Here is a 27,562-nt window from a genome sequence, read left to right as displayed (position 1 = left end):
GTATTTGTAAACAGATCGACTGTCTATCTGTGGCCTATTTGGTCCAAAACAATCTAGTTGTATGATGAACAACCAGTTAACAATACAACATAATGATATGTACAATACAATGTTTCATAAATGGGTTAACTGCTTGCTTTTGCAAAGTGGTTGCAACATCAATCAAACTGAATGTTATTGTCAGCCTAACACAAAGGTTTGCTAGAGATACAAGAGGCTGCAGATGCTGGAATCTTGTGTAAAAACAAACTGCTGGAGGAACTCAGCGAGTCAGGCACCGTTTGTGGAGGGAAATGGGCAATCTGAAGTAGAGTCCCAACCCACCATACATACAGCATTACATGCTTTCCCCTTGCAGTGTAATATTAGTTTTTTTACTTTATGAAAGTTTGCTACTCTGCAGATGTCTAAGTCATGCGTGTGAACACATGCTGACAGCTCAGACCTGCCACCCCAACACAGTCTGACCCCAGTGAAAGTTGTAGGTGGACAAAGATGCCGGAGGAACTCAGCGGCTGAGGCACCAGTTCAACAATAAAAGTCAATTTAGATAGAAAGTCAGTAGTAAACTTTCCCCATAGCAGAGATGCCTGAACCAGAGGGCCTAGGTTTATAAAGGAAACAAGGAGCAATTTTTTCACCCAGACGGTGGTTGGATGGTTGGTGTTAAGAATACACTGGCTGAGAGGGTGGTGGAGTCAGAGAGCCTCACAACATATGAAAAGTATCCAGATGAGCACTTGAATTTCCATGGCCTGGAAGCCTACAGAATGGTTAGGACTAGTATTGATGGATAATTTCCCCTGCAACCACATGTGATATAACTCCCTAATATGGATGGGTATGTAACCCTAAACCTCACCCCTCACCTCCATCCAGGAATTCCAGCAGTCTTTCTAGGTAAGACAGAGGTTCAAGTGCACCTCCTCTCACCACATCTACTGCATCTGGTGTTCCTGATGTGGCCTCCTGTACAATGACGAGACCAAACGTAGACTCGGCAAATGTTTTGCCGAACAATTGCGCTTGTGGTTCCTTTGTTAACCATTTTAACTCCTCTATTGCCAGAGTGAGGCCTTGCCAAACTGGCGGAACAACACCTCACCTTGGGTAGCTTACAATCCAACAGTATGATCATTGAATTCCCCAATTTTAGGTAACTACAAAACTCTCCCCCTCTCCCTTCTTTCCTTCTCTGCTAACCCTGCCTCCACCCCCTACCCTCCACCCTCCACCCCCTACCCTGTTTATGTCCTTGTGCTCACCTCTTGCACGTGGTCTATGGAACGACAGAATACAATTTAAAATCCAGTGCAGACAAAACAAATTATACATGTATGTAGTAACATACTGTGGGAATAAACAGATCACTGGAGAGTGTTGTGGAACAGATAGATTGAAGAGTACAGGTGCATGGTTCTATGAAAGTGACAAGTCAGGTGGACAGGGTGGCGAAGAAGGTTTTTGACACATTTGCCTTCATTGGGAAAATATTGAGTACAAAAGTTGGGACATTATGATACAACTGCACAGGTCATTGGTGGGACTACAGTTGGAATACGGTGTTCAGCTCTGGTTGCCCAGCTATAGGGAGGATGTCATTAAGTTGGAAAGGGCACAGAAAAAGGAGAGACTGGATGGGCTGGGACTTTTTCCTTTGAAGCGTAAAAGGCTGAAGAGTGACCTTTTCAAGTATGGAAAATCATGAGGGGCATGGATAAAGTAACTCTCGCAATCTTTTTCTCAGTGTAGAGGATTCTAAAACCAGAGGGCACGGGCTACAGGTGAGAGGGGAGAGATTTAATGAAGTACCTCAGAGGAAAGCATTTCACTCAGTCTGTATCTGGAATGAGCTGCCAAAGGAAGCTATAGAGGTGGATAAAATTATGACTTTCAAAAGACATGTGGACAGATAATAGGATAGGAAGGATTGAGAGGGGTATCAGCCAAATGCAGGCAAATAAGACTAGCCCAGAATGGCTGGTCAGTATATGATACTGATGGGCATCATAGACATACCTAGATATTTCATCATAGACATACCTTGATATACCTTGATAGCAGCAAATACAGTATTTTGCTTGGGCAGTTTACACCACTACAGTAAGAACATTGACCTCCAATTTCTGGTAGTCCTTGCTTTCTCCCTCCTTCCCCTCCCCTTCCCAGCTCTTCCACAGCCTACTGTCGCCGCCTCTCCCCTTCCTCCTCCCTCCCCCCCCCCCCCCCCCATCAGTCTGAAGAAGGGTCCTGACCCGAAACGTCACCTATTCCTTCGCTCCATAGATGCTGCCTCACCCGCTGAGTTTCTCCAGCATTTTTGCCTCCCGTCATCATAGACATGGTGGGCCGAAGGGCCTGTTCAATATTGTTCAATTCTATGGCTATATCAATCCAAGATAATCCTGGGACTTACCCAACAAACACGATGACAAAATCCAAAACATTCCAGAAATTCCGTAGATAGGCATCCGGGTGAAACAGAAATCCATAAACAATAATTTTCAGAAATGCTTCGATTGTGAATACTATCAGAAAGATATACTCGATCTTTTCCTATGAGAGATATGGAAGGGAGAGGGAGGGGGTAGGAAGAGGTAGGGGAAAGGGGGAGAGAGAAAAAGGGAGAAAAACAAAGAGAGGGAAAGGGAGTGTATGAGGTTGGTGATTGTATCATGGCTTCCCCAAACAGGTCTTTTAAGATATCAAATAATCAACAATAGTACAACACTTGCAAAAGACACATGTAATAGCATTCTCAATACCACGGGTGTCTCCTTTGCCTTTCGCTCACCCTTCATACACTCTTTCAAGCCCAAGAATTGCTTTCCCCCCAAATGTTAGATGCAGCTCCACCACAACCGCCACCATAAAGGGCACTGGTGAGACCGCGCCAGTATTGTGTGCAATTTTGGACTTTTACCGAGTACCACCAGGTGGCACCGTACGATGGCAGCCTCGTCAACAGTCTGTCTCATCCTTTTCTTCTTCTGTTGTTTTTAGTCTGTTGTTACATGTATGTTTTAGTGTATCTTTTGTTTTTGTATTACGTGGAGGGTGGAGGAAACTTCTTTTAATCTCTTTCCTCGATGGAGATGCAATATTTTTCCGTATCGTTTCTCCGTCCGCACTGCAGCCAAACATTGTGGAGCTGGCAGACCCTTTGCTGGGAATCGACTTCGGGAGCTCCAACCGCGGGAGCCTGCGGACTTAACATTCCTCCTCATGGTCCACCACACAATCAACTTTTGCATCATTTCATGTTTCGTTAACATGGTCCACATTTCGGCACAAATATTTAATATCTACAAAAAACAGCCAAGGGCAGAGCACAGAACCCCATGGAAACGCATTAATAACAGCCTGCCAGTCATGAAAACACATGCCAACAATTGTCATTTGCATTGTGTCACTGAGTCATTTTTACAACCAATTTGTCACTCTCTCTTGTATCTCATCAACCTTTATTTTCGTGACTATCTTGCCATGTGGGATCTTGTCAGCAGTCTTGCTAAAATCCATTATAACATCAAAAGCATTGACCTTATCAATACTACCAAAAATTAAATCAATGCAAACTCAATCTCCCTTTAACAAATACACTTTGACCATCACCGATTAATCTGTGCCTTTCCAAATTAAAATTGGTATTGTGCCACAGAATTCATGCCAATAATTTCCCCACAACTGGCTTACAACTGATCAGTTTATCCTTTTCTCCGTTTTTAACACCACCAAACCACACACCGACCTGACTTGGAAATATATCGCCATTCCCACAGCATTGCTGTGTCAAAATGTTGGACCTCCCTCCCAACAGCATTGTGGGTGTACCCACTTCATCACTTCAAAGACTTCAATGAGCCTCACTTCAAGGACATTGTGGATGTACCCTCACTTCAAGTTTGATCTCCACACCTTAACATTTCCATCTGGAAAAAAGGTTCTGACTATCTACCCTATTTATGTCTCATATAATTGTATATACTTCTATAAGGCCTCCGCTCAGTCTCTGGTGTTCCAAATAAAACAATCACAGGTTGTCCATTGGCCCCTTGAAGGTAATACCATCTAATCCTGGTGGTAACATTCTGGTAAACCACTTCTGCATCATCTCCACATTTATCCTGAAATGGGGGGAGGGGGGCAGAACTACAATGCTCCAAATGCTGCTTAACTAAAGTCCTATAAAGCGGCATCATGTCTTTGTCATAGAGACATACAACACGGAAGCAAGCCCGTTCAGTACAAGCCATCCATGCCGACCAAGATACACCATCTAAGCTAGTCAAATCTGTCCATGTTTGGCCCAGATTCCTCTAAACCTTTCCTGTCCATGTACCTGTCTTTTAACTACTGTTATAGTACTTGCCTCAACAACCTCCACTGGCAGTTTGTTCTATATACCTATCACCCTCTTAATGAGAATGTTGCTTCTTTACTATATATCTGTGATGTCATTTTAAGGAAACTGTGTACCTGTACTCTTAGATCCCTCTGCTCTGCAGCACTCCCTAGGGTCCTTCCATTCATTGTGAAGGCCCTGCCCTGGTTTGACTTCTCCAAATGCAACACCTGACACTTTTCTGCATTAAACTCCATTAACCATTCCTCAGCCCACTTGAAAAACTGATCAAGAGCTTGCTGTAATTTTTGATACCCATCTTTATTATCTCCCATACCACCCATTTTAGTGTCACCTATAAACTTACTAACCTTGTACATTCTCATCCACATCATTGAAATAAACATTGATATAATGCAATTGCCATAAACCACAAACACCAATGGGTCTGGCACAAATCCCTGAGCACACCCCTCACCACAGGTCTCCAATACAAGCCTCCAGCCTTCACCTTTCCACCACTACTCTCGGATTCCTTCCATGAAACTAGTTCTGTACTCAGTTATCTACCTCTCCCTGGATCCCATGTGATCTCACCTTCCAGAGCAGCTTACCATGTGGAACCTTATCAACGAACTTGCTGATGTCTGTAAAGACAACATCTACGGCTTTGCCCTTGTCAACGTTTTAAAAAACTCAAGCAAATTCATAAAACATGATCGCAAAACTCAATCGTCTGCATACTGGTGGACTTCCTGACACATATTCAATAGCGTGACCAATGAGGGCAGGCTTACTATTCGCTTTCTTGACCACTCTATCTACTTGCATTTCATTTTCAGGGAGCTATGTACCTGGAACCCGAGATCCCTCTATGCAATGATGTTGTTCAGTGTCTTACCATCAACTGTATACCTTCCCCTTACATTCAAGCTCCTAAAGTGCAACACCTCACACATGCTCGGACAAACTCCATCTGCCATTTCTCTGCCTATTATTGAAATTAATCTATATCCCTCTGTAAACTTTGATAGTCTTCCTCACAGTCTGCTACCCCACGCAATCTTGGTGTAATCTGCAAATTTACTAACCAACCCATCATCATTTACATAAAAGGTAAACAAAAATGCTGGAGAAACTCAGCTGGTGAGGCAGCATCTATGGAGTGAAGGAATAGTTGACGTTTCGGGTTGAGACCCTTCTTCCGACTGTTGTGGGGGCGGGTGCGGGAAGTAGAAAGGAAAGGAAGAGGCGGAGACAGTGGGCTGTGGGAGAGCTGGGAAGGGGAGGGGAAGGAGGGAGAAAGCAAGGACTACCTGAAATTGGAGGTCAATGTTCATACCGCTGGGGTGTAAAGTGCTGCTCCTCCAATTTGCGGTGGGACTCACACTGGCCATGGAGGAGGCCCAGGATAGAAAGGTCGGATTCGGAATGGGAGGGGGAGTTGAAGTGCTGAGCCATCGGGAGATCAGGTTGGTTAATGCGAATTGTGCGGAGGTGTTGGGCGAAGCTATCACCAAGCCTGCACTTGGTCTCACTGATGTAGAGCAGTTGACACCTAGAGGAGCGGATGTAATAGATGAGGTTGGAGGAGGTGCAGGTGAACCTCTGCCTCACCTGGAAAGACTGCTTTGGTCATTGGATGGAGTCGAGGGGGGAGGTAAAGTGGCATGTGTAGCATTTCCTGTGTTTGCAAGGACCAGGGGAGGCGGTAGTTTGGGTGGGATGGGACAAATTGACCAGGGAGTTACGGAGGGAGCGGTCTCTGCAGAAAGCCGAAAGGGGAGGAGATGGGAAGATGTGGCCAGTGGTGGGATCCCGTTGGAAGTGGTGAAAATGTTGGAGGATAATCTGTTGTATGTGACGGCTGGTAGGGTGGAAGGTGAGGACAAGGGGGACTCTGTCCTTGTTATGGGTGGGGGGGGATCAGGAGTGAGAGCGGAGCTACGGGACATAGAGGAGACCCTGGTGAAAGCCTCATCTATAGTCGAAGACGAGAACCCCCGTTCCTTAAAGAATGAGGACACACTGATGCCCTGGTTTGGAACACCTCATCCTGGGTGCAGATGCGGCGTAGACGGAGGAATGGGGAGCAGGGGATAGAGTCCTTACAGGAAGTAGGGTGGGAAGAAGTGTAGTCCAGATACCAATGGGAGTCAGTGGGTTTGTAGTAGATGTCGGTCAGTAGTCTGTTACCTACGATGGAGATAATGAGGTCTAGAAAGGGTAGGGAGATGTCGGAAATGGTCCAGGTGAATTTGAGTGCCGGATGGAAGTTGGCGGTGAAATGGATGAAGTCAGTGAGTTCTGCATGGGTGCAGGAGGTAGCACCAATGCAATTGTCAATGTAGCGGAGGTAGAGTTCGGGGATAGGGCCACAGTACACCTCGAACAAGGATTGTCATTTACATAAAAGTAATTTATTTATATCACATAGAGTAGATGTCCCAGCAAAGATACCCGAGGACCACGACTGGTCACAGATCACCAGCCAGAATAGCAACCTTCCACCACAACCCACAATTGTAGATGTTATGAGTCATACTTTGTAGCTATGCCCACTAGTTTAACAGAAAGCTTCCCTGCCTTGTTCTCACACTTTTAGAGTAACGTGCTAGTATGAAGTTACCTATGCTGTAATGTTAATAAAGTCTTTGGACCTTAATCACAGTGTGAGACTTTGGTTATTCCAACAGCAGAATCACAAGAGAAAGCATATAGCAGTGTCCACACAGTCAAGTATTCCGACATCCAATCTTCTAGGAGTAAGCCCATTCTGAATCCATACAACCACGTCACCATGAATCCAGTGCTTCGTAATTTTCTGGATCAGCCAACCATGGAGGACTTCATCAAATGTTTTACTAAAATCCACGTAGATCACATCCACTGCCCTACCCTCATTAATCACCTTCATCAGGTCCTCAAAAAAGTCTGGAGTTAGTAAGACATAACCTGCTCCATACAAAGCCATGCTGACTGCACCTAATTTGCCCATTCCCTTCCAAATGGGAGTAAATTCTATCCTGAGGAATCCTCTCCTATAGCTTCACTAACAGTGACATAAGGCTCATTGGCAAATAATTCCCTGGTTTATCTCTACTTCCCTTCTTCAACAAATGAACAATATTGTTTTTTCTCCCATCCTCTGGGGAAATATCTAGTTCCCTGCACTCATCCCTTGCTTCTCTTAATAACTTTGGGAAAATCCTATCAGGCTCTCGGGATTCATCCATCTTAATGTCCTTGATGAGCCCCAACCACCACCACCACCACCTGGGGACTCAGGGATGGGAGGGGTGACAGAAGGAAGGGTGACGAGGACGGTGGGACAAATGTGTGCAAATGGGAAAGGGAGGACGTGGAAAGGAGGCGAGAAGGGGAGGTAGGATTGTATTATTTGAAAATGAAGAATTCAGTGAACAATCTGTTGGCTTGTAGGCTCCCAAGAGCAATATGGGGTGCTATTCCACCAGTTTGCACGTTACCTCACTAGCAGTGGAGGTGGTCATTTCAGAAAGGTTAATATGGGAATGGGAAGGGAAGTTAAAAATGGTTAGCAACCGGGAGCTCCAGCAGTCCTTTGCAGACTGAGCGCAAATATTCAGTGAAATAGTCACTGAGTCTACGCCTGGTCTTGCCGATGGCTCTGGGGACATGTACACGAGTTTGAAGGCTCCGACATCCAGATTTAAGAATAATTATTTCCCAAATGCTATTCGACTCCGAAACCGATCAGCTTGGTCACACTCCGTTCCCAGAGGCATTACAACATGCTCTTCCTCTTAACTCTACCTCATTCATTATTGCATTCTTCTATTTCTTTTTTTTACACTGCTTCAGATTCTTTTGCATCACAGCCTTGTACCATTCTGCTGTTTTGCACTCATCATTTTATTTATCATTGTATTTATCATTTATCATGCATTCACTCAAAAACCCAACCATGCCTGGACTTAGTAGAAATGAAGTTAAATATCCCGCAACTAGCCATAGTCATACACCATGAAAATAGTCCTTTTGACCTAACTCGTCCATACCGACCAATATGTCCATCTAAGCTAGTCCCATGTGCCAGTGTTTGAGTAACTTTTCCTATCCATGTGCCTGTCCAAGTACCTGCCTCAACAACCTCCACTGGCAGTACGTTCCCACAGCAGTTATACACACCACCTGTCAAAAAGCTGCCCCTCGGTTTCCTATTATATCTTGCATCTTTCTCCTTAAACCTATGTCCTCTTGTTTTTGATTCCCCTACCCTGGGTACAAGACTGTGCATTCATCCTATCTATTCCTCTCATGATTTTATACACCTGTATAGGTCATCTCTCATGCTCCTGTGCTCCAAAGAATAAAGTTTTAGCCTGCACAACCTCTCCCCATAACTCATCCCCTCAATCCTGGAAACACCTTGTAAATCTTCTCTGTATTCTTTCCATCTTAATAACATTCTTCCTACCAAAACTTACTCCAAATATGGCCTCACCAATGTCTTGTACAACTTTAATGAAACATCTCAACTTATACATTATCACTTATACACTATCACTATACACTTATTCCTCACTATCAACCATACCGCCTACTTTAGTGTCATTTGCAAACTTACTAATAATGCATTTTACATTCTCGTCCAAATCATTGGTATAACTCTCTCAGGTTAACATTTTTGAATACTAACCTACATTACTGGTTTATATAATTAAGTAATTAATTCCTGCACTTTTCTTAACTTTGTGATAGCTACAGTTCAACATGCTAGGGACTTTGGTGATGCTGAACAACCAGATGTTCTTGATTATTGAATGTTATTATTATCAATATCCAAGAGAGCTTGGGAACGACAGTCCCAGTGAATTGAAGGGAACACAGGAACCAGAGTCCCAATGAATGGAAGGGATCATGGGAGCCACAGTACAAGTGAATGCAGAGAAGCTGGGGAACCAAGGCACCAGTGAGTGGAGGGGACCATGGGAACCTGTGCTCAATGAGTTGAAAGGGAGCGCAGAAAACAGTACCTTGTGTGTTAAATGCCAAACCATGGGGATTTCCAATCAGTAAACTTACAGCTTTGCTATGTGTTATAATTTATTAATACATTAGCTGTTTTCTTCACGCAATTCATTATTCAACCCACATAATGCCAATGTAAAAGCTAACATATCATCCAGCCTCTGGTGACCTCGGATGTCGCTCTTCGCTTTTAGCTGGGATTTGCAAGTTAACAAAATCCCAAGCAATAGATGGATAGGGCTGGAGAGGCCATATCCTCTGGCTGGGATGACAAGACAGGAAGATAGCAACACAAGCTATGGAGAGAGAGAAGGAACACTAGATACCAGTCTAGAGTTCCAACCTGGACATACTCACTGGTTTGGATCAGTGAAGAATCTCACATATTCAAAAGGTCAAGTGACCATGCAGCTTGTTCCATCATATGCAAGCTCTCTGATAACATTCCAGGTTGAACGTGCAGCAAATTCTCTCTACATCTCTCACATAATTTGGATTCTCTTCTGTTATTTCAAAATGGTTTCCTCATGGTATTGGGAATTATTTAAGACAGAGGGAAAGGTCTGTGCCAGAGTGTGGATCTCTCCCGATCTCCCCAATCTCGCCAGCCTTTCAGCACAGTGAAAGGTTTGGATAGAGTGGATGTGGAGAGGATGTTCCCATTAGTGGGAGATTCTAGGACTAGAGGTCATAGCCTCAGAATTAAAGGACGTTCTTTTTGGAAGGAGATGAGGAGGAATTTCTTTAGTCCGAGGGTGGTGAATCTGTGGAATCCTTTGCCGCAGAAGGCTGTGGAGGCCAAGTCAGTGAATATTTTTAAGGCAGAAATAGATAGATTCTTGATTAGTACAGGTGTCAGAGGTCATGGGGAGAAGGCAGAAGAGTGGGGTTGGGAGAGATAGAGCAGCCATGATTGAATGGCGGAGTAGACGATGGGCCGAATGGCCTAATTCTGCTCCTATCACATGATCTTATACCGTCATTATGCTCCCTGCGTACGGAGCCATTTTCAATGCATATTCACACTCTACTTACCAACTTGAAATTCAACAAATTGGTGTCATCTTCTGGAAGAGGCTGGAACACAGCGAGGGCCACACAATTGGCGAAGATGGTAATGAGGATGATAATTTCGAACGGTCTGTCAATGCAATCAAGGAAAACTATTCACAGTCTAATGATCCCCCCTGACCTCTACTTCTACAAATAAAGCTGCCTCTCAGATTCCTTGGCAAAGATTCACAGGTCAGGTATAGCACTGAGTGGATAGAAAAGTGAGCTTTAATGTCCTAACCACTTAAACAGAATCTTACTATTGCTGATGTTTGATACCTGAAATAAAAACCAAAATGGTCACATGACAAATGCGAGAAGATGGCCAAACAGCATCTACAAAAATGAGAGAACAAAATTAATGGTTCAAGTCGATGATCTTTCATCAGAAAGTCTGATAGAAGATCATTGACCTGAAATGTTAACTGGCTCCTTCTCTGTGAATGCTTTGAGAATTTCCAGTTTTGATTTCAAAAGGGCAGTAAAGCTGAGAATGAATTTCTCTCTAGTTGCTTCATCAGATCCCCTTAAATTCAGAAAAACTTCGGTCAATCACCCATAACCTGCTGAATCTTGGGGAATGAAATGTTAGTTTGTGAAATATTCCCTCACATTGCACCATTGAAGTATATCAATTAATTCCTGAAAAGTTTCAACACAAGTGTGGAATAAATCTCCGTCCACATTGCTGTACCAAACACTTCCTTGGTAGTTTGAGCACAGAATGCATAAAGTAATGCTCTTTCAACACTGTTCTATCAAACTCTCCCAGGGCACATGCAGCACCAGTTGTCTTAGATTCAGCCCGTCACATTTTGAGAAATGTTCTTGTTCTAATGATCCCAGGAACAAACTGACCAGTGTCTTGTACTGCTTCGGGGTGAACAGGTCTGGCATGAGGTTGCAGATCACGTCACTTTTGAAGTTGTCAACAGTGGATAAAACAGAATACAGTATTAAAGCTCCGCATGGCAGGACAAGATAGGATCTCCAATCATCTTCACACTGACCGCCTTGACTAGAACTCTAGAATTTCTGCCTTTGAGGATTGTGATGTGCCAATACCCCCATTTTTCCACTACTGGTAACAACAGCCCCTCAAAACCAACCTATCCACGTTCTCCAGAGATGCTGCCTGACCAGCTGAGTTACTATAGAACGTTGTGCTTTGTGAAACAGCATCTACAGTTCCTTGTAGCCCCTCTCTGCAGCCAATCTCTGCAGCAAAAGCTGTGTCCTGAGGAACAATGAATCCATCTCTACCTCTTTCTACTAGCTCTTTACTCCATCAGTCAGCTATCTCCTCTTTACTCTGAAGAAATGTCCCCAGCCAAGTTTTCGTCTGCCCATTTCCCTCCACAGATGCAGTCTGCCACACTGAATTCCTCCAGCTGCTTTGCCGTTTCCTTATTTCCTGTAATTAATTCTCCTGCTTCTGTCTATGAAGAATCTGTACTCAATCACAGTAATCTTTTCTCTTTTTCTCTCTGCAGTTAAAACTGGAAGGAGATAATTATTTTTAAACATAGTTACACCCTGATAGATAACCCTTTCTGGCTTAAGCCCTCCCTTCACCACATCCAGTTTAAATTCCATTTGGAATATTTTGGAGGACCAAGAAACCAAGAACCAAGAACTAATATAGCGAATTACCAAAGTATTGCTATCACAGGAAACCTGTGAGATGTAACATCAGTATTGGTTCCTTGAACAAGGCAAGATGAAGACACAAGGTCAATTGATAAAAGGGTGATCCTCACTTTCTCCTGGAAAGAGGAACCTAAGGACAGCCATTCACATCTTCAAACTTGCCATTAACAACAAGCTCATCAACCACTTTCTAGAGTTCATCACTGTAACCTTTCACCTCATACCCAGAAGCAATCAGCACGCCACTTTTATCAGTAAATATGTCCCAATACCAAATGCTGAGAAAAATATCAAGGGACTGGTCGATTCCAAGCTTGATCAAGTCCTGAGCAATATTTCTAAGGGAGAAGCGCTTCTCCTTGGTGACATGTTGGTGATTCAAATTTGCTTCAATCTCTGTAATGGCATTTTCAAGATCAAAACTGCTGTGTATACCATTGGTTTATCTAGCCCACCCTGGAGAATTGAAAGCAGCCAAAGTAAATGCAAAAGAAAATGAATACCAACTTCCTAAAAAGAGTTTACAAGCATTTATATCAATACAAAGTGTGGCCATGACTATAGCCTTTGAGAACACTGGGAGACACAAGTAGCTCAACACCATCCACTCAGTGTTCTGAATCAATGTCCAACATTACCTACCAACTGCAGGGTCAAACTATGAAAATTATGATTCAAGACTTCAACTCAAAATTAAGTTATTTTGTGGCAAAACAATATCTTGCACCAGCAAAAGAAAGTATCAGAGTAGCAGCTAAATGACAAACTCAAAGGCATATAGGTGACATCAAAACCAATTGGGAGCACCAGGAAGAGCTAGCTCTACATCTTACAAGTTAGGGCTTTATTCTTTGGAGCGCAGAAGGTTAAGGGGGGACTTGATAGAGGTTTTTAAAATGATGAGAGGGATAGACAGAGTTGACGTGGAAAAGCTTTTCCCACTGAGAGTAGGGAAGATTCAAACAAGGGGACATGACTTGAGAATTAAGGGACTGAAGTTTAGGGGTAACATGAGGGGGAACTTCTTTACTCAGAGAGTGGTAGCTGTGTGGAATGAGCTTCCAATGAAGGTGGTGGAGGCAGGTTCGTTTTTATCATTTAAAAATAAATTGGATAGTTATATGGATGGGAAAGGAATGGAGGGTTATGGTCTGAGCGCAGGTATATGGGACTAGGGGAGATTATGTGTTCGGCACGGACTAGAAGGGTCGAGATGGCCTGTTTCCGTGCTGTAATTGTTATATGGTTATATGGTTATATTGATAAGAATTACACGTGGAGCTTTTTTCAGGTCACATGGCACGTTTATGGTGCTTCCACAGTCCAAATCTCCAGCAATGCTTCTACGGGGAAATAAAACAATTTCATGGAAACCATTGAGACATTCCAGAACTGCAAGTTGATTAGGGGAAATGTCACTATCATTACAAAAAAAACTCTCACCACTGAAAGAAGAATTGTCCATCAGTCTACACTTTAAGAAAGTAGTACAATGCATAGAGCAGGCCAGGAGCAACAGTGCAGCAAAGTTGGACCGCTGGAACTCTTCAACCATAACCAGTTGCAAAACTGCACAAACTCATTCTCCAAATATGGAACAATGACAACATTCTAAGGAACTTAAACTTGTGAGGAAAATTACTGAACTATTGCCCCACTCTGCCTCACTGGGAAATTCTTCCCTATATACTTCTTAATTGTACCCTAAACATTGCCAAAACATTCCTCCCTGTAGATTCAAACCGTTTCACAGAGCAGCTCCAAGAAAAATACTATAATCAGTTATCGTACATAACTTAAATCCATGTAGCAAAAGCTTTTGATAATTTACACAGTGGAAGATTTAGGCCCAATTTGACTAGTTACTACCTAATACCCTACAGGCCCTCAGCGATTAACTCTTTCATGACTGCCCTACAAAATTCACACAGGTCCTGAGACCTACAAAGGTTTAAAGGCAATCACCATCTTCATCCAAACAAGCAAGGATGCTTCATCACAATTTTGTTGTTCATCTTCGTACATTCATGTTATTCCTCACTGACGACGCTTTCTCTACAGGATCGACGTCAAATCAGAATGGACAATCTTCAGACTTGGACATTTAGAAAGACCAATCTGACAAATATATCATTAACCACCAATACCCAATACATTTCTTCTTCTTGCCTATGGAGTGCACAGCCTAAAGTTGTAGGACAACTTGTTCTATTTGATCTTATTTGATTGTGCACACTGGGTTGATTGCATTCGTCGAAACAGGGCGTCCACCCCACCAATACATTTGCAACCGTGCATTCTTGCAAATACCAATGTTGACTTCCAATCTGTAGCAAACCTCTTTGCAGAATCCTACTAAATCTGGATTTATAATCAACCTGAAGGCAATGAAAGGATTGTCTCAGGAAGCAATCAAAGCTTTACTTTATTTTCGGTTAATGTCGTTGGGGCACTGCCCTGCCAGCCGGCTGCCCTGCTTTTCGTTATTTTGACTTTTTAGTTTTTTGTTGGTGTGACCAAGTGTTTGTTTTGGTGTCTCTCGGTGTGTCTTGTGTGCAGGGTGGGGGGGGGGGAAAGGGGGGAACCGTTTTTCGGTCACTTCCTCATGGAGAGGCAACTTTTTCCATGTCGCTTCTCCGCCTCCCCTCTCGCAGCCTATCACCTTGGATTGTGGTGGCCTTTTTCGGAGTCGGGCCCGGAGCTTCAGCAGTGGACGCAGCGTGGACTTTTCCATCGCGGAGCAGGGGCGAGCCCTTGCCGGGGGTCGTCAGAGAGGAGTGCTCCGATCGCTGGCCTGGTGACTTTGACATCACGGGGCTGTGGTCTGCGGAGCTTTTAGCCACGGGCGTGGCGTGGCGTGGACTTACCATCCGGAGTCTGGAATCCCTTGCCGGGGATCGCCGGAGAAGAGCTCCGACCGCCGGCCTGCGGCCTATAGCATCCTGAAGCCCGCGGTCTCCGGTAGGAAAGTGGCGCTCTAAGCCGCGGAGTGTGTTCGACCATCCCGACATCGAAGTTTCGATCATCCCAAAGTGAGGGCCTGTACATCCGGCCGCCCGTAGTGGTGACTGTGGAGTGTTTGTGACCCGGACCACGAATGAACAAGGGAGGAGGACTGACTGAATGTTGTTGCCTTCCACCACAGTGAAGAATGCTGTGGTGGATGTTTGTGTTGGATTTTGTTGTGCGTTGTGTGTTCTTTTTTTCAACTGTATCGCTGCATGGCAAATTCATTTCACTGTACCTTGGTTGATGCATGTGACGAATAAATTTGACTGACTTATTTTGAAAGCCGCACATTGATAACAAAATTCAACATGAGATCCAATACATGAACGCTTCTTTTGGAAAATATCTTCAAAATATCTTCACTATGACCTATGGAATAACATCAGATTCCAGGTACACAGCTGTTTGCATCCATGTCTTTCTCTATTAATTTGAAACCTAAGTAACCTTTTTATATTTCCCGAAGAACCTGGGGAGATACCCTTAACAATTACTTTGGAAAATCCTCTTCAACAGGTTCTCCCCAAACCTCACATCATTGCAGCAATGGAGACACAAAGAACTTCAAATGCTTGAATCTTGTATAGAACACAAAGTGCTGGAATAACTCAGCGGGTCAGGCAACATTTCTGGAGGTCATGAATAGGCGATGTTTTAGTTCAGCATTCTTCTTGCAGCAATAGTCATCACATCATTTTATTCGATTGAATGGCCAACTCTCAACCCTCAAAATCTATATTCCTGGCACAATCACGGTCAACGATCCACAATGATCAAAGGGAAAACAAAAGATATAATGATGACAAGAGCTTAAGCCATCACAAGCTGCCCATTCAGGGCAAAGGGAAAAGCTAAGAATTCCTCAGCCAGTATTTTGACTCATATGATAACCCTCCAATTACAGCAGTCAGATAGATCTATGGTTCTGATTAGATTACATTGTCACTTCCCAATACATCCGTGAATCATGGAAATAAATAGATACATTCTGGCCATTAAGTACAAAAGCTGTGAAGTTGAAATCATTGGGTTGTGTAGCATAGAAACAGGCCCTTCGACTCACAGCATCTACAAAGACCATCGTGCCTTATCACAGTTGCCTGCATTAATTCCATACCCTTCAACTGTCCAGATGCATCTTAAATGCCGTTGCTGTTCCTTTATCCAATACCTCCTCTGGCAGCTTATTCCAGATACCAACTACTCCTCAGATATCCTTTAAACCTTCCTCTCCCCTTCAACCTATGGCTTTTAGTGTCAGACACCTTCACCCTGGGAAACAGATTATGTCAGTCTACCGATCTAGGCATGTCAGAAATTTACATACCTCCATCATGTCATGTCTTAGCCATCTTTGCTCCAGAGAAAACAGATCCAGTCTATCTAATCTCTCCAATCCAGGCAATAACCTTGTGAATCGCTTCTGCACTTTCTCTGCCTTCATCACAATTCCTGTGGGGTGGGGTCTAGAACTGTACATAATATTATGTACAGTCGAATCAATGTTCTGTGCAAACATGACATAATGTCCCAAATCTTGTACTCAATGCTACAGCCGATAAAGGTCATGGGTATAGAGTGAGTAAAGCAGGGGACTGAGCACGCAGCCTTGAGGTGCTCCCGTACTAATTGTTAATGAGGATGAAGTGGTTCCTCCAATTCGAACAGACTGTGGTCAGTGGATGAGAAAGTCGAGGATCCAATTGCAGAGGGATGCACAGAGGCCCAGTTCCGTGAGCTTGGTAACCAGCTTGGAAGGGATGATGGTATTAAACGCCGAGCTGTAGTCCATAAACAGCAGCCTGACGTAAGTATTTTTATTGTCCAAGTGGTCCAATGCGGAGTGGAAAGCCAGTGAAATTGCATCCTCCGTTGACCTGTTGTGGCGGTATGCAAACTGTAGTGGGTCGAGGTTCTTGTCGAGGTAGGTGTTGATGTGCACCATAACCAACCTCTCAAAGCACTTCATCACCACAGATGTTAATGCCACTGGTCGATAGTTATTGAGGCACGTCACCTTACTCTTCTTGGCCACCGGTATTATTGATGCCCTCTTAAAGCAGGTGGGAACCTCAGACCTCAGAAGTGAGAGGTTGAAAATGTCCACAAAAATTCCCGCCAGTTAGTCTGCACAGGTATTGAGAACACGACCGGGTGTACCATCAGGTCCAGGCGCTATCCGAGGATTCACCCCCCTGAAGGATCCTCTGATGTCGGCCTCTGTGTCTGTGACTGTAATACCGTCAGGGCAAATGGGGGCTCGGGAAGGCACATCAGTGTTCTCCCTATCGAACCGTGCGTAGAACGCATTGAGCTCGTCAGGAAGTGATGCTTCGCTGTCATTTCAGCTACCTCCTTATTTCGCCTTGTAGGAGGTGATGGCATTCAACCCCTGCCAGTTGCCGAGCACCTGCCTCATCTTCCAGCTTAGAGTAGAAGTCCCTTTTGGCCTTTTTGATGGCCTTACCAAGGTCGTATCTGGACTTCTTATAGACCTTTGAATCGCCAGACCTGAATGCCCGGGATCTGGTCTTCAGAAGAATGCGGATCTCATGGTTCATCCAAGACTTCTGGTTAGGAATCACTCGGAAGGTTTTTGTTGGAACGCAGTCCTCCACACATTTCCTTATGAGGTCTGTGACGACTGTGGCGTATTCATTCAGGTCCGTTACTGAGTCCCTGAACATTGCCTAGTCTACAGACTCCAAGCAGTCTTGGAGTTGTTCCTCTGCCTCCCCCGACCAGCTCTGTACAGTTTGATCCTCTGGTGCTGCAGGAGACATGTTGGTGGGAGTTAGGAAGCAATTTCTTCAGGTTAGCTTTGTTAAAGTCCCCAGTAAATGCCTCGGCTGCTTCAGGTTGTTGACCACGGCGTGCAGCTCCTCCAGCGCCAACCGAAAGTCTGCTTGGGGTGGGATGGTGGAGGTGAATTCCCTCAGTAGAAGGAGCAGCACTTCACCTCCAGGTGTTCCAGGTGTGGAGAGCAGGAGTTAGATAGGACTGCCACGTCTGAGCACCACGAAGAGTTGACCGTGATTGCGTAGCCGGACATAATGCGAACTCCATCATCAAGTTCACTGACGACACCATTGTGGTTGGACGAATCACAGATGGGGACGAGTCAGAGTATAGAAGTGAGATCGACCGACTGGCCAAATGGTGCCACCACAACAACCTGGCTCTCAACATCAGTAAGACCAAGGAACTGATTGTGGACTATGGTAGGGGAAGGATGAGGACTCACAATCCTGTTCATATGAATGGTGGAGAAGGTCAATAACCTCAAATTCCTGGGCGTTCATATTTCCAAAGATCTTTCCTGGACCCAGCACACCGATGCAATTATAAATAAGGCACATCAGCGACTCTTACTTCCAGAGAAGATTCCCAAGATTCGGCATGTCGAAGAGGATTCTCCTAAACTTCTACAGGTGCACGGTAGAGAGCATTCAGACTGGTTGCATCGTGGCCTGGTTCGGCAACTTGAAGGTCCAGGAGCGAAATAGACGACAAAAAGTTGTGACCACTGCCCAGTCCATCACCGGCTTTGACCTCATCACCTTTGAAGGGATCTATCGTAGTCGCTGCCTCAAAAAGGCAGCCAACATCATCAAGGACCCACACCATCCTGGCCACACACTCATCTCACCATTGCCACCAGGAAGAAGGTACAGGAGCCTGAAAACTGTAACGTCCAGGTTCAGGAACAGCTTCTTCCCTGCAGCCATCAGGCTATTAAACACAACAACAAATAAGCTCTGAGCTCTGAACTGCAAAAGACTATATTATCATTTGTTATTTGCACTATATTTGTTATTTATTGAACGTATTCTTTTTTTTCTTTCCCCCGTTATGTACTATGTTTACATATTCACATATTCTGTTGTGCTGCAGCAAGTAAGAATTTCATTGTCCCATCCGGGACTTATGACAAAAAAACTCTTGAATTTCTTGACAAGCATGTGTCACCATTACCAGGAAACTACGTCCCTGTACTCCTGGGTGTTACTGTTCAAGAACACTCCCCAGGGCCCTGCCATTCTTTGTGTCTTGCCCAGGTTTAAGTTCCCAAAACGCACCACTTTGAGTTAAATTTCATCTGACATTTCTTGGCACGATTTCCCAGTTATCAATGTCCTATTATACTATTAGCCAATATTCTTCAGTGCTCACTATACCACCAATTTTGGTGTCATCTACAAACTTACTAATCATGCTACCAACTTTCTCATCCAAATTATTAATATATTATGAACAACATTGGATCCAGCACCAAACCCTGCGACACACGGCTACTCATAGCCTCCACTCTTGAAAACAACCCTCCACTACCACACGTTGGCACCTATCATCAAGCCAATATTGTATCCAATAGCCTCGTGCATGCCGGATCCCATGTGTTGTAATCTTCCCGATCAGCCTATATGGGATCATGACAATAGCCTTAGATAAAGTCACTTAGATAAAGTCTGCTGTCCTGCTCTTTGTCAATATTCTTGGTCACCTCTTCAAATAAAATTAGCCAAATTCATGAGACATGATTTACTAATTTATTAATTTCCATGTTAGTTAGAATACATGTATAGAATGCATACATTGCGTATGCAAGCAAAGAAATCCACTGTGCCTAGTCACATGTGACAATAAAGTATTCCTATTCCTATCTACCCAATGCTGGTTAAACAACAAATAATAGTGACAAGAAGTGACAGAAGGAACGAGGGTGGGTTTGTACAATAGAAACATTGAGAAAAGGAATATGGTAGCAAGATGGGGAGGTGAACGTAGATGGAGAAGGTTGTTGGAGTGGGGAGAGTGTCAATAGAAGGGGCAAAATAGTAGTGGGGAGCAGCATAGGGAAGGGTGGGTAGATAGTGGTGGAGGCAAAAGGGACAGAGCAGCATTAGAACTGGGCAGAAGAGGAGATGATTGGGTATGGGTAAGGTGGGGGGGGCACATTGGAGGTAGGAATAGAGGCCAGAAGTCGACCACTATGTCTACCTCTGATCACCTTTTACAAAGGATATAATGAGAGGGTAATTAGAAACCTTTCAGCATTGTGGAATATTAGTTACAATGATCGGATGACGATGAACTTGCGTCAGCAGATCCTTAGTCTAGCCTTCCAGATTACTTCATCAGTAAACTAGCTACAATGTAAACTCCCCCTAGCCTGCCTCCCCACTTTCGTCACAGTATAAAGGCGGAAATTTGCAGCAATGCACTTATTGTTGTACAAGAGTGTCCCTGTCAGAGACCAAGGACATTACTGAGCTGCAGTTTTTAGAGTCTTGGTAATAACAAGCTAGGGAAGGCCAGCAATTCCTTTTAATACAAGAGAGAGGCTCGGTGACCAGAGTAAGCTGGGTGTAGCTGACCAAATATGGATTGAAACCAAGGACAGCTGCACAAACCGTGTCAAAAGGCATCTCCCGTCACACTCACAACACTCTATTCCTGTCTCTTTGCTGCTTTCAGCGTGTGATTTTCTGTCTCTTCCTCCCCACTCCATCACTCCTCCCCACTTTCCCCACACCCACATTCATAAATTAATAATATTCCCCAGCCCCCTTCTCTTCTACCCAGTTCTAACACTAATCTCTCCCCATTCTTTCTCACCACTCCTCTTTCAGCCTCCCCCAGCTCCTTCTATCGACACTTTCCCCCTCACCAACAAACTTCGCCCCTCTCCATCTACATGCACCTTTCCCCCCGCCTCTCCACCATACTCCCATTCTCTAAGTTCCGTACCCCACAACTACTCCTCTTCCTTTCTGCCACTCTTCCTCTGCCTACCTCCCTTCTCCTGTCCATCTCGTACCCTAATCCTCTACTCACTATCTCCATCCACTCCTACCTCCTCACCCTTCCATTTGCCCTTTCCCCTCCCACTCCCTTTCTCATTAGTCCTTCTTTCTCCACCCCCTTCTCTTCCTCAGTTTAGTATCTCACATATCTCTCCTGTTTCATCTCCTCCCATGCTCTCTCTTACTTTCCCCACTACCTGCCTTCGTCATTTAAGTCTCCCCCATTTTTTTCCACTCACAAGGGCATAAGAACAAAAGAAAACAGGAACGCCAGTAGGCCACTCAGCCCCTCAAGCTTAAACTATGGCCCAATATAATCATGTCTGATCTATGCTGTCCTCAACTCCACCAGTTACCCAAAACCTCAATTCCTAGATTCAAATGTTTACCTATCTCTAACTATGTATTGAATGATCCACAGCTCTCCACCACAACCCTTGACAGCAGTGAATTACAGAGATTCGCCACACAGTGTGAGAAATCACATACTCTCACTCCTTAATTGCTCACGATTTATGTTCCTTGCCAACTTTCCTTTCTTCATATTTTCCTCTCAATTTCTCTCACTATCTCTCCATCATCTGCCTCTCTCCTCTCCCTCCTTCATGTCACTCACCCTTCCCTGAACCTCTCCCTGCTCCATTTCTCATCCCTCCATTTTTCTTCCAAACTCTTGCTCTTTCCATAAGCTTCTCTTCTGTCTCTTCATTACTCCCATTCTTCCTCCTCCTCTACCTCTCTGCTCTTTATAGACAATAGACAATGGGCGCAGGAGTAGGCCATTCGGCCCTTTGAGCCAGCACCACCATTCAATGTGATCATGGCTGATCATCCACAATCATTACCCCGTTCCTGCCTTCTCCCCATATTCCCTGACTCCGCTATCTTTAAGGGCCCTATCTAGCTCTCTCTTGAAAGTATCCAGAGAACCAGCCTCCACCACCCTCTGAGGCAGAGAATTCCACAGACTCACAACTCTTTGTGTGAAAAAGTGTTTCCTCATCTCCGTTCTGAATGGCTTACCCCTTATTCTTAAACCGTGGCCCCTGGTTCTGGACTCCCCCAACATCGGGAACATGTTTCCTGCCTCCAGCGTGTCCAAACCCTTAATAATCTTAAATGTTTCAATAAGATTCCCTCTCATCCTTCCAAATTCCAGAGTATACAAGCCCAGCCGCTCCATTCTCTCAGCATATGACAGTCCCACCATCCCGGGAATTAACTTTGTGAACCTACGCTGCACTCCCTCAATAGCAAGAATGTCCTTCCTCAAATCTGGAGACCAAAACTGCACACAATACTGCAGGTGTGGTCTCACTAGGGCCCTGTACAACTGCAGAACGACCTCTTTGATCCTAAATCAACTCTTGTTATGAAGGCAAATATGCCATTTGTTTTCTTCACTGCCCTGCCTTTCCTTCCTCCCCCAAATACCTTTCTCTATCTTTCTTTCTTACCCATAAATATCCACTCACACACTTTCCCTCTCATCTATCTCCATCCTTTCCTTCTACCCACTGACTTCCACTTTCTCCCTCGCCTCTAATTGCTCTTTTTCCTCGCACCTTTTGTGTTCCTTCTCCTCTTCTCTCTCTCTCACCCTTCCTTTCCCCTCCACATATTCCTGCTCCTCTAGGGTTTTCCCCTCTACTCTGCTCTCCCCATCCCCACTCTCTTTTTGCTAGTATCTTCTTGTCCGGAACCACAACATTCCCCGCTCTCACTCAGTCTCTCCACTTCACGTTCCTCTTCACCTTCGCACTTCATTATCCCAAATGGTCCTCTCCTTCCCCAGCCCTCTCTCCCCTCTTCTACGTAGTCTTGCCCTTTGAGTCCATCCTTGCCTGTCCCACACTACTCTCAACCTCATGCTGCTCCTTCAACTCTTGCTGCCCTCGTCCCATTTCTCAGAAACCATAACCCATATCCATCCTTTGCATCCTCGCACTGTCCTCAGACATCCCCCTCAATATTCTCACCTGCTACTGTCCATCCGAATGCCATTACTCCAGCACAACTTTCTATAATTTTCCTGTCTATCTCCCCAAAACATCCTGCCTCCACATGCACACTTCCTCCTTAACCCATCTGTCAGAAGAAGGGTTTCGGCCCGAAACGTTGCCTATTTCCTTCGCTCCATAGATGCTGCTGCACCCGCTGAGTTTCTCCAGCTTTTTTGTGTACCTCCTTCTTAACCCACCTCTCTCACATTTTCCTTTGGTTCTTTTGCCATCTAAGGGGTAATATACAATCAATATTTAAACTATCGGCACATCTTCAGGATACGAGAGGTAGCCAGAGTACAAAGAATAACCTATGTGGTTACAGGGAGAAGAGGCAAGTTTTATGCAGACAGCACTGGGGGGTCAGGATTGAACCTGGGTCTCTGGAGCTATGAGGCAGTACTAACATATTTCTTCTGTCCCTCCCGGACACACAGATACTTTCCCCACTAATCAAGCAAAATCACCTTCTGTTCTCACCTAATCTTCCAACTCAACATCCCCATCCATCCTCCCCACCCATCATCCACCACCTCTCCTCGTCCACCATTCCTCATTGAATTCACCCATCATCTTCTCCATTCCACACACCCTACCCACCACCTTCCCCATCCCACTCACCCACCCCATCCGACACGCATCACAGCCATGATCTTCTCCATCCCACCTCCAATGCCTTCATCTAATCTACCCTTCCCCATCCTATCATTGTTTACCCACCATTCTTCCCATTCCATCTCCTCACAACCACGCCCTCACGCGTTTATCTTCACTCTCCTCCCACCCAAACCCATCCAACACCTTGCCCCCCTCCATTCGCCCATCCTAGTACCATCTCTCTCACCAGCCCCCGCCCTCCCTTACTCCGCCCTCCCTTTCGACGCCGCGATTCCCTCCCCCAACCAAGACGACGGCAAGGATACTTCCATTCCACGATACTGGTGCAGAACTTGCGAAGCGGATTTTTGAGGCTCAGGCACAACAGGGACCTGGCGGGTCGCGGCGGTCCGACGCACACCGGCTTCTTGCCCTTCTTGCTGTCCGGTCGTTTCTTCTGCGCCACATCCCCGTCCGCCTCCAGCTTCGTCTCCATGATGGGTCTCCCCCACGCCGCCTGTACTCCCCGGGCTCTGGGACTCGCTCTGCCAGCGCGATGTGCTGACCTCGGCTCTCGACCGCCCAGAAATACCAACAGTTAAAATTAGAGCAAAGCCGTGTCCGATGGGCCTGATCCAGGGAGTTAGTTAACAGCTGCATCGGCAGAGAGGGAATGAAGGGAGTGTGTGGAGGAGACTGGTGGTGGTCACTCTGTAATCATACCCACTGAGTAATCAAGTCAGCCCATCAGGGGCTAGAGGGTGGGGGGTCTTGAGGGAACGGAAGGGGGCTAGAGGAAGAACGCTCTAAGGGGAATGGTTTGAAGGGATCAGAGGGGCAAGAGTGTCTGAGGGAGGGGGGCTGGGGAGAAAGGTCAGAGAGAGGGAGGTATCTGAGGGGGAAGGTGGACAGAGAGGTGAGAGGGAGTGGGAGGGGATCTGATGTCGGGGGAGTATGACAGAGACGAGGGGGTGGGGAGGTCTGGCCAAGGGAGGGGGGCCTGAGGTAAATGTTGGAGGTAAGGAAGGGGGTCTGAGGGAGGAGGGGAAGGTCAACAGGGGCCTTTGTCCCAGAAAGGGCAATTCGCCATGTGAGGCACGAAAACAGATTATTTTGCCCCACAAGTCCATGCCAACCATCAACCACCCATTTACTGCATTGATCCCATTTTTTATTCTCCAAACTCCCCCTAGATTCTACCACTCACTTACACACAAGGGGCAATTTACAGTGGTCATCTGCCTTACCACCTATATATTTTGGGTGTATGGAAAGAAACAGGAGCTCCTGGAGGAAACTCACAGGGAGAACATGCAAATTCCTCACAAACCGTACTGGAGGTCAGTATTGAATCAGGTTCCATGTGCTGTGAAGCAACATCTCCTCCATCAGCTGCACCAAGCCGCCCAGCAAAATCACTGAGAAGGTGAGATGAGGGAAGTCACAGCCAAGATGTATTCATGACCAATATTAAAGTGCTGGAAACGTTCAAAATGGCAACATCTGTGCAAAGAGAAAGAGAGTTAATGTTTCAGGACCCTTCCTCAGGAAAATTGAGATTTAAAAAATAGTTGTAAATTGCGGAGACAATGGCAAGTGGGATGGAGAGGATAAGGAGAAATGTGCGATGGGGTAAAATGTGTGTAGTTATCATCCAGTCAAATGGGTTTGTGGGAGAAGTGAGAGGGTGAGAATTCAGACAAGAAAGCATGATGTGTCTGTGGGAAATGATAAGCAAAGGCAAAAACATCAATGAACCCAAGGAACTGATCATTGACTTCAGAACAGGGTAGTCAAGAGATCACATGTCAGTTTTAATTAATAAGTCAGTGGAGAAGAGTCAGCAGCTTGAAACTTCTGGGCGTTAGCATCTCAGATGAACTATCCTGGGCCCAGCACATAGATCTAATCACAAAGTAGGCGTGCCATTGCCTCCACTTTCTTAGAAGTATAAAGAGATTTGGCAAAGCATTAAATACTTCTACAGATGCACTGTGGAATGTATCCTGACGGATTGCATCATTGGCTTCATACTGCAATTCCAATAAAAAAAGAACATTAAAAAACGCACCACCTCCAGGTCCCTCAGATCGGCCGACTTGGGGTTGCTGAATGTCCCGCGGTCTAGGCATAAGCTCAGGGGCGACCGCGCCTTTGCGGTTGCAGTTCCTAGACTGTGGAACAGCATCCCTCTCCCCATCAGAACTGCCCCATCCATCGACTCCTTTAAGTAGTAAGCACAAGGTAGTGATTGTGGGAGATTTCAATTTTCCACACATAGACTCGGAAACACATTCTGTAAATGGACTGGATGGGTTGGAGTTTGTAAAATGTGTGCAGGATAGTTTTTTGCAGCAATACATAGAAGTACCTACTAGAGATGGGGCGGTGCTGGACCTCCTGTTAGGAAATGAGACGGGTCAGGTGGCAGAGGTATGCGTTGGGGAACAGTTCGGGACCAGTGATCACAATACCATTAGTTTCAATATAATTATGGAGAGGGTCAGAACTGGACCTAGGGTTGAGATTTTTGATTGGAGAAAGGCTAACTTTGAGGAGATGCGAAAGGATTTAAAAGGAGTAAATTGGGACATTTTGTTTTATGGGAAAGATGTGGAAGAGAAATGGAGTACATTTAAAGGTGAAATTTTAAGAGTACAGAATCTTTATGTCCCTGTTCGGTTGAAAGGAAATAGTAAAAATCTGAAAGAGCCATGGTTTTCAAGGGAAATTGGACACTTGGTTTGGAAAAAGAGGGAGATCTACAATAATTATAGGCAGCATGGAGTAAATGAGGTGCTTGAGGAGTATAAATAATGTAAAAAGAATCTTAAAAAAGAAATTAGAAAGCTAAAAGAAGATATGAGGTTGCTTTGGCAAGTAAGGTGAAAGTAAACCCAAAGGGTTTCTACAGCTATATTAATAGCAAAAGGATAACGAGGGATAAAATTGGTCCATTAGAGAGTCAGAGTGGACAGCTATCTGCAGAGCCAAAAGAGATGGGGGAGATATTGAACAATTTATTTTCTTCGGTATTCACCCAGGAGAAGGCTATTGAATTATGTGAGGTAAGGGAAACAAGTAGAGTAGCTATGGAAACGATGAGATTCAAAGAAGAGGAAGTACTGACACTTTTGAGAAATATAAAAGTGGATAAGTCTCCAGGTCCGGACAGGATATTCCCTAGGACATTGAGGGAAGTTAGTGTAGAAATAGCAGGAGCTATGACAGAAATATTTCAAATGTCATTAGAAACGGGAATAGTGCCGGAGGATTGGCGTACTGCGCATGTTGTTCCATTGTTTAAAAAGGGGTCTAATAATAATAATAATGGATGGGATTTATATAGCGCCTTTCTAATACTCAAGGCGCTTTACATCGCATTATTCATTCACTCCTCAGTCACACTCGGTGGTGGTAAGCTACTTCTGTAGCCACAGCTGCCCTGGGGCAGACTGACGGAAGCGTGGCTGCCAATCTGCGCCTACGGCCCCTCCGACCACCACCAATCACTCACACACATTCATGCACATTCACACACAGGCAAAGGTGGGTGAAGTGTCTTGCCCAAGGACACAACGACAGTATGCACTCCAAGCGGGATTCGAACCGGCTACCTTCCGGTTGCCAGCCGAACACTTAGCCCATTGTGCCATCTGTCGTCCCAAACCTGTCTAAGAGTAAACCTAGCAATTATAGACCTGTTAGTGTGACGTCAGTGGTGGGCAAATTAATGGAAAGGATACTTAGAGATAATATATATAAGCATCTGGATAAACAGGGTCTGATTAGGAACAGTCAACATGGATTTGTGCCTGGAAGGTCATGTTTGACTAATCTTCTTGAATTTTTTGAAGAGGTTACTCGGGGAATTGATGAGGGTAAAGCAGTGGATGTTGTATATATGGACTTCAGTAAGGCCTTTGACAAGGTTCCTCATGGAAGGTTGGTTAAGAAGGTTCAATGGTTGGGTATTAATGGTGGAGTAGCAAGATGGATTCAACAGTGGCTGAATGGGAGATGCCAGAGAGTAATGGTGGATGGTTGTTTGTCAGGTTGGAGGCCAGTGACTAGTGGGGTGCCAC

The 27,562-nt window shown here is 45.0% G+C and overlaps 1 protein-coding gene and 1 long non-coding RNA gene across 2 annotated transcripts in view; one reads left to right on the top strand and one right to left on the bottom strand.

Annotated features, from left to right (window-relative positions):
* The window catches only part of LOC116986894 (voltage-dependent L-type calcium channel subunit alpha-1S-like), a 122,180-nt gene extending 98,045 nt beyond the window's left edge, over nt 1–24,135 (bottom strand). Inside the window, 3 exon segments of the mRNA XM_033042671.1 lie at nt 2,417–2,556; nt 10,394–10,499; nt 23,804–24,135. Coding sequence (XP_032898562.1) covers nt 2,417–2,556; nt 10,394–10,499; nt 23,804–23,973 — 416 coding nt within the window. The 5' untranslated portion in view covers nt 23,974–24,135.
* Nucleotides 862–15,667, top strand: LOC116986895. Its single transcript, XR_004415594.1, has 3 exons — nt 862–917; nt 8,530–8,539; nt 15,658–15,667. It is a non-coding gene; the product is annotated as an uncharacterized LOC116986895 (long non-coding RNA).
* Nucleotides 24,136–27,562: the final 3,427 nt, after the last annotated feature.

This window comes from Amblyraja radiata, chromosome 24, assembly GCF_010909765.2.
Source record: "Amblyraja radiata isolate CabotCenter1 chromosome 24, sAmbRad1.1.pri, whole genome shotgun sequence".
Lineage (NCBI taxonomy): Eukaryota > Metazoa > Chordata > Chondrichthyes > Rajiformes > Rajidae > Amblyraja > Amblyraja radiata.
The sequence above is the reverse complement of the archived record's forward strand: the minus strand, read 5'-3'. Positions and strand labels throughout refer to the sequence as shown.